Source organism: Mercurialis annua, linkage group LG3 (genome assembly GCF_937616625.2).
Source record: "Mercurialis annua linkage group LG3, ddMerAnnu1.2, whole genome shotgun sequence".
Taxonomy (NCBI): Eukaryota; Viridiplantae; Streptophyta; class Magnoliopsida; order Malpighiales; family Euphorbiaceae; genus Mercurialis; species Mercurialis annua.
In genome coordinates this window covers 59425083-59433399 of record NC_065572.1, presented here as the reverse complement: position 1 = coordinate 59433399, position 8317 = coordinate 59425083, and the positions used below count along the sequence as shown (strand labels likewise).

The 8317-nt window shown below is 33.1% G+C and overlaps 1 protein-coding gene across 1 annotated transcript; it reads right to left on the bottom strand.

The window, feature by feature from the left end:
• Nucleotides 1-1089: 1089 nt before the first annotated feature.
• Nucleotides 1090-4794, bottom strand: LOC126674411 (protein DETOXIFICATION 12-like). Its single transcript, XM_050368858.2, has 7 exons — nt 4471-4794; nt 3667-4211; nt 3483-3569; nt 2206-2262; nt 1873-2111; nt 1497-1702; nt 1090-1374 (listed from the first exon to the last, which is right to left on the bottom strand). Exons 1-7 carry the CDS (start codon nt 4747-4749, stop codon nt 1312-1314), a joined length of 1476 nt encoding a protein of 491 aa, XP_050224815.1. The 5' UTR covers nt 4750-4794; the 3' UTR covers nt 1090-1311.
• Between the last annotated feature and the right edge of the window lie 3523 nt (nt 4795-8317).

Sequence of the window (8317 nt, the reverse complement as noted above, 5' to 3'; positions counted from 1 at the left end):
GAAATCAACTCAAAGCATCTAAGAATCCAGGCCAAATTTTTAAGCTGCTCAATGTTGAAGTGGGAATCTCACATTGGTTGTGTGTGCGAATGAACATGTGTTTAAATATTGGTTGGGCACCTCCACTTAATACCAATTGGTTTTAAGATGAAATTTAACATGGTATCAGAGGTTCGTCCATTCACATAATTTTGAATTTGGCCTGCCTCACATGAGACGCGTGAGGGAGGATTGGTTGCTCGACCCGGGCACGCTATGCGTGAGGGGGAGTGTTGAAGTGGGAATCCCACATTGATTGTATGTGCGGATGAACATGTGTTTTGGTTGGGCACCTCCACTTAATATCAATTGGTTTTAAAATGGAATCTAACACTCAATTGCATAAGGAAAATATAAAATGGTATCATCCGCAAATTAAAGTATCGAGATAAGCTCATGGTCTTCTGAAAAATAAAATCATGTGTGAACCCCATCTCCATCGACCTATCAATGATACATTACAGCCATATAACAAACAGATAAGGAAAAATAAGATCGTCCTAACGAACACCTTTCTTCAGACCAATCAGATCAAGCGGACTACCATTGACAAGAACACTCGTGGTTGCAAAAAATAAGCAACAAGACATCTAATCCATCCACTGCACAAGAAAAATCATACATCTTATAACCAAAAACAAGCAGTGGCAATCGATGTCAAAAGTCTAGTGAAAGTTAAGCTTTCACAGGTTTTTCTTCCTCCTAGCAGCTATATTGAATTAGTTTATTAGCTATCATAGAACACTTCTGAATACTTCTATCTTTTAGAAAAGCATGCCGACTATCTGAAACCATATTAGTAAGTAAAAGTGCTAATCTCCGAGAAAGTGCCTTACAAAACAGTTTGAATAAACCATTTATTAAACTAATTGGTCGATAACTCACCATTTTTGGTCTTTCATTACAATCTTTCTCTTCATACATAAAATTCATACAGTTGTAAACTTCTTATTTTCATAAATTTATTAAATTTAATATTTAATTATTACAATCTTTCTCTTCATACATAAAATTCATACAAAGTAACCGGCTTTCATTATAAGTTCTAAATATATCAACGCTCTGTAGTAACCGGTTTTCATTATAAGTTCTAAATATATCAACGCTCTGTGTTTGTTTTTCTAAACAATATTAATTGTCTCCTTACAAAAATATTTTCTTTCATTACAGCCATAAAGGGTGATCCGACTTACATACAAATTACTTAATTAAACAAATAAATAAAAAAATAAATTCTTGCCTATACTCGAAAATAATTAGCTATTTCCTCATTCATCTTAATAAATTTTCCATGGAAGAATTTTCATTAAAGATTCTTTCTCTCGCTTTCCTTGCCTGCAACAGAAAAAGAAAAAAAAATCAATCAAATGCACATACATATTAATTCTATTAGTTTTCTTACAATTAATTGATGATTCAAATAATAAAAAATAAAAATGAAGTAACAAAGATCAAACCTGTTTTTCCCAATTGGTAAGAAATGTGACTAGTAAGAGCAGCACTGCTTGTAAACCGGCACCAATTTGAATGCCAATCCAAAGTCCCCTTCCTCTAAGCTCAAACCGAAATCCTAAAATGATAGCAATTGGAATTCCAATAAGATATAACGCTCCTAAGTTCACATACGCTCCTATATCTTGCCACCCCGTCCCCCTCGCGACACCTGATGACAACAAAACCGAATCGATTATAGCTCCAATGCAACAATGTAAATATGTTGCACGGAAACAGAATTGCTGAAATGATGAAATATTAAAACGAAAAATGACGAAAGAATATTTATTTACAAGAATAAGCTATAAAAAATTTATTTATCAGGATGAAGTGTATAACCTGAAAGGATGTCCTGAAATCCGTCAATTATTACGGATAAACAGAGTAACGGAGCCATGGCTGATACAGCCTCGACTACTTCTTTTTCACTGCTGAATGTGTAACCGAACACTTGCCGGGTGGCTAAGAGACTAGCGCTCACCACAATAAGCTCAGTTACCGTAATGACTATTACGGTATAAGCAGAATTTCGCGCTGCTCTTGCATTTCCTGCTCCTAACTCATTCGATACTCGGGTGCTACATTAAATGAAAAATAATAAATTCATTAATTTTCTTGTTCTGTTTTATTAAAAACTAAATAAACCGATGTTTAATTCAGCAAATTGATTACCTCACTGCAGCACTTAGTCCATAAGGGATTGAATAAAGAGTGGCGATTGTTGTAAGACTGTTTGATTTGCAAGATCACACAAAAAATTAGATATTTCTGATGCAAAATTTAATTTGTATAATAAATCTATCTATATCTATATTTATAAAAATTCATCAACTTTACACGTTTTTTCAATTTAATTACGTCTTTTAAAACTTGTCATAAAAATACACCAACTTTAATTTTTTTTCAAATCCATACACAGTGTAATAATTTGTTGATGCGGCAGCCGAAAAATGACCTCCTCCTCAGTTGATTTATTATTTTACTAAATTTTTTATAAATTAATAATAATTTTATAAATTATGAAATATGAAAATGAAGTTTATAGAATTTTAAAAGTTCAATTACTATAAAATTTGAAAAGTTCTAATATAAAATTAATGTTTATAAGTAATTTAATACTATGAGTTTTCAAAAAAAAATTAATCAATAATATTTTTAAAATTAAATAAATATTAATTTTAAAAGTTTTATATACCATAGTGTTTATAGATTATTGAATAGAAAGAGTTTTAATAATGTTTATATTATATTTTATCATTTAAAAAATAGATTTAATTAATATTAATAAATTTTATTAATTGTAAATTATATAAATTAATTTCTAAGAGATTAAATCAGTAAAATTTTATTTTTATAGTTATATTAAATTAATAAATAATTTAAAAATACATCTTATTGAACATTCATATATCTAAATAACATTATATAAATTAAAAAATTTGGTTATGAAATTTAAAATATTTTTTATATTATTATATGTTAGACTTATAGAACTTTACTAATTTGATAGTTATGAAATTCAAAAAGTTTTTATTTATATTTATAAATTATAAACAATGAAGAGTTTTAATAAATTATTAATTTTTATACGTTATGAAACAAAATATATTTTGAAAATTTAATTTTAAATTTAATTAATATATTTTTAAAAGTTCAGTGCCTATAAAATTTGAAGAGTTATAATATATGAATAATACTTATAAGTTGTCAAAGTATGATTTATTTAAATTTAATCACTAAAATTTACTATATTAATTAAGTTAATAAATTATATAATTTAGTTTATATTGAGAAGTTAAACAATTTAATTCAATATAAACTTAAAATTTTGCAGTCTATAAATTTAAAATTTAGATACAAGTCTTATATCAAAAATTTAAATTATTAAATTTTTCGATTCCACCCGCGCAACGCGAGCATCCAACTATTATAGATAATAGATGACTTACCACACTGATAGAACTGAAGTTTCGAGCTGTGGATTTGGTAACAGCCCTGACAGCAAGATTACAATCTCATACGACCACCATTGTAAGCTATAACAAACATCAAAATTCAGGTTTTTGTCTCAGGATCAATTCAACAACTGAATCAAACATTGAAAAAAAATGAAAGGGTGCAATAATTGATTACCAAATCATTAAAACAGAAGGGATAGCGAAACGGAAGAACTCCCCTACTCCATGGATCACTTCCATAGAAATCGGAACGCGAGTTTTCTCACAAGCAGACGAATACCTCATGTACACCACAAGAAAAATAACATTCAACCAATTCGAAATACTGATCGCTAGCGCTCCGCCAAGGTTTCCAAGCCCCGACTCGAACACTAAAACCCAACTCAAAGGTATGTGTAATGCAAGTGTGGCACAGGCGCTTATGAGAATGGGAGTAGTTAAGCTTTGTGTTTGATAGTATCTGATGAGTGGCTGAAAAATTGCATAAGCAAAAAGTGCAGGAACAAGCAACCTTGTAAAATTTCCAGCTTCATGAGCTATTGTAGGATCTTGACCAATCAAAATGAGCAATTTCTCCATGTTCATCCATATAATAGAGACACCAAAAGCTACCAATATCAAAGAAAATATACCACTATAAGTCTGGTTTCCGAGTTTTCGGTACTGCTCCGCCCCGTATGCTTGCCCACATAGAGTTTCCAGTGCACAGGCCATTCCGCTCTGCGCGACATTGTGACAGACTATAAATATAAAGTTTTGGAGTTTAATAAGCGCTACTCCAAAAAAATTAAACTTTTTTTTATATAATTGAGGAGTAAGAGCGCTTGTAAATGCACGATCTAAGCAGATTGCTGCCTAGCGTTTATACCATCTGAGCAATAACTCATCGGTAAATTTAAACGATTTACTAAAACATAATATTCGAGAAGTTTCCGTATGATTTATAGAAAGATGGGCTACACGGAAATAATAAACTTACGAGCACACTGAAGCCGGTAACCGAGGAGAGAGAGATCGCAACCGCGGTGCTGGAAAGTGCGAGTTCTCCGAGATGACCGACCATCATCATGGATATAACGTTGATCAAGTATAAAGATAGAGTGACAGCCACCATTGGAGCTGCTATAAAACTTAGGTTTTTGGCTTCTTGAATGAGCTCATACCGTGACATTAGATCAAAACCTGTTGTTTCTTCATCTTTTGGCTTTGAAATCGGCAGTAATGACTCCTCCATACTCATCTTCTGTGTGTTATTCATGAATTTTCAGCTCCTTATCACAGTCTCACTACAAGAAATGAAATATATATATAATATAAAGGACGGAGCGGAACTATATATATAAATCTAGTTATATTTAATATTAATTTTTTTTATTTTTTGACAATAAATTGAAGTTATATAATATCAATTATTCGTGGACGTGGTTGAATATCGCATTTTAATTTAAGAAATCAAAAATCACGTGAAAGCAGTATCCGTACCCTAAAAAAGCAGCGCATGTCGTTTGTAGAAAAGAAAAATTAAAAAAACGTGTAGCCAGCCTTTTCTGACCAACTAAATAATTTTTATTCCATGGTGTGGAAACCCGAAATGGACACAGCGTGGTGAGTTGACCTTAAGCTCCAGAAAGCCCTTTAGATTTATCATATCATATGCAATAATATAATTTATTAAACAAAATTACACCGAAAAATGCCGACCTTTATTTTTCGTTTAAATAGCACCTCAACTTTATAAAACGATCACTTTTATCCATTTTGTATTTTTGATTTTTAATAGCATTCCGACCTTGTGAAACGGTCAATTTCACTCTATTTTGTATTTTTGACTTTAAATAGCACCTGAAATCATCAAATTGAACTCTTTTATTTAGAACATATTTGAATTTTTTTGAAAAATTTAAATGACTTGTTTGAATTTGTTCAAGTAGAAAAAATATAATATGACTCTTATATTTAGTTGTTTTGAATATTTTTATCCTTATAATAATAATATCATTTAATTTTTTCAATTTAGGATACTATTAAAAGTCAAAAATATAAAATAGTGTAAAATTGACGGTTTTACAAAATCGGGGTGCTATTGGAAAAAATAAAGATCGGTAGTTTATTAGCCTATTAGCCAATTACATTGTATGTTTTAATTATTTATTGTAAAATTACAAAAATTCACCATATATAAATATTCATTGTTTTTTTTTAATGAATAATATGTATATTAAAAGCTACTAGGAGTGGCAAAAACCTTAACCCAAAGCTTCGCACAAGAAATGGCACGCACTAGACGGCACACTAAAGGCTACGACTCTGAGAAAAGGCTAGAGAATTACAAACCTGAGAACAAGATACTAGCGGGATTTGTAAACAAATCTAATCCCGTGTAAGCAAAATCCTTATTACAAACCTTAAACAAAAAGACCGAGTGACTAAAACTCTTAAAGATAACAACCTCTGCATTCTTGTCTACGCGCTGAAAAATTCTTTCATTCAAAATTTTCCATATTTTTCAAATCATGATAAACCAAATAAGTTTCAACAATTTTGAATAAGGACCAAAAGGAAGAATGTGGAACCATTGAAGCATGAAGTCTCTGAATGAACAAGGCCAACACCAAGAAACACCAACTCTCTGAAGGACAGTAACCCAAATTTTTCTAGCAAAAACACAGTGAATGAAAATGTGATCCTGGGATTCCACCATACCACAAAGGGAACAAATAGAATTATCCCCTGAAATAATCGAGCGATGAGCAAGAAAATCTAGCGAAGGAACTCGTTTATGCACCGCTAACCAATTGAAAAACTTCACTCTAGGTGAAGCGAGAGAATTCCATACGAGAAGAAAGGCATTCTTATCATCATGAGCCCTCACAAAATCTGTTGCAGCGAAAATAGCATCACCAGTAGCAGCTACCCCATGCAAATCAGCTAACATATGCAAATCAGCCCCAACATGAACAGTATCATGAATCTCAGGAGTCCTGCCGTTTCCTATCTCTGTTTCAGCCACTCTCTCTTCGGCTCCGTGGTCGTTCGTCAGAGTGAAGCTGCTGATGATGATTCTCCGTCTAGCAGCAGTTGAGACGCTCAAATCTCCCTCTCCCATACCAGCAACCGTAGCAGCCCCTACAACGTGGAGATTATCTGTGAAACCCGACTGAAGACGAAGTTGTACCAGTGACCGGCAGCTGAACCACAACACTGCTCCCTTCAATCTCCCTACCCAAAACTGAACCCAAAGCTCGTAGATTGCAAAAAGAGGCAGGAGAATAGGATCCAGATTTATTCTTCCAAACCAAATCATCTGTTCTATCTAAATTAGGATTTAATTTGTTAAAAGACTCCACCAAATCTCTAAACAACAATAATTCATCGTTTCTTAATGGTCAATGCCAACGCCACCCTTCGCTCCAAATGACATTAATAGAAGCATGTTTTTGATTAGATAGATGAAACAACCTAGGAAATAAATCCGCCGCCATGCTAACACCCGACCAATTGTCATTCCAAAGAGAAACAGAGTTACCCCTCCCAACTATAAAATTCAGGTTAGCCACAAAAGAATTCCAAGCAATTTTATCATGACAACAAGACCTCCTAATTCCCTTCCATATAAACGACATCTTGTTATTTTCTCCATTTTGAAGAAAATCCCAATCTACCATTTTCGAGCAACTAGAGACAACTTTAAACCAAAGGGAATTATTACACCTTTCTGATCTTCCAAATCCATTTAAGTAATAAACTTTGATTTCTAATTTGCAAATTAGAAATACCTAAACCACCTCGACTGAAGTCCTGGCAAATCACCTTCCATGCAACCTTACTGAGAACTCGAGAACTCACATATCCTTTTAAAAGAAACCGCATCATAAAGGACTCAAGAAGAGTCTGCACCGACTTCGGCATACTGAAAATAGACAAATAATTGACCGGGATGCTGAAAAGGACCGTTTAATAAGAACTAACCTTCCTGCAGGAGAAAGAAGGGACCCTTTCCATAGCGCCAATCTTGTTGGATAATAGAAGACGCAGATACTTAATCGGAAAAGATTCCACCTTACAGCCTACAACTTACTGACAAAAGCTCAAGCTCGCTGACATTAATACCCATAATGGAGCTTTTATGGAAATTAATTTTAAGATCAGATATCAACTCAAAGCATCTAAGAATCTGAGTCATGTTTTGTAACTGCTCATTGTCATAAGGAATGCATAAGATGGTGTCATCTGCAAATTGAATCAACGAGATCGGATCATGGTTGTCTAAATAAGAGAATCCTCGCATGAAACCCAACTCCATATAACGATCAAGTAAGGCTTTTAGACCCTCTACAGCAATAACAAACATGTAGGGATATGATCTCCCTGTCTAACACCTCTCTGAAGATTAATAGGATTAGCCAGACTGCCATGGCCGAAGAGAAACAACAAGCCATCCAATCTAACCATTTCTTAGGGAACTTCATACATCTCATAACCGAAATCAAATAATCCCACTCGATGCTGTCAAAAGCCTTTTGAAAATCCAACTTAATGACAAGCAGCTTCTCCGTTTTTCTAGATGCTGAGTGAACAAACTCATTAACAATCATAGAACACTCCTGGATACTTCTTCCCTTAAGGAAAGCGTGTTGATTTTCTGAAATTACATTAGGGAGAAGAGGCGCCAATCTTCTGGAAAGAGTCTTCGAAGCTGTTTAAAGAAACTATTCACCAGACTGATAGGACAGTAATCTTTAATATTAAAGGATCCTACAACCTTATGAACCAACACTATAAATGAAGTGTTAATGCCCTTAGGAAGGACGTTTAGGTTATGAAAA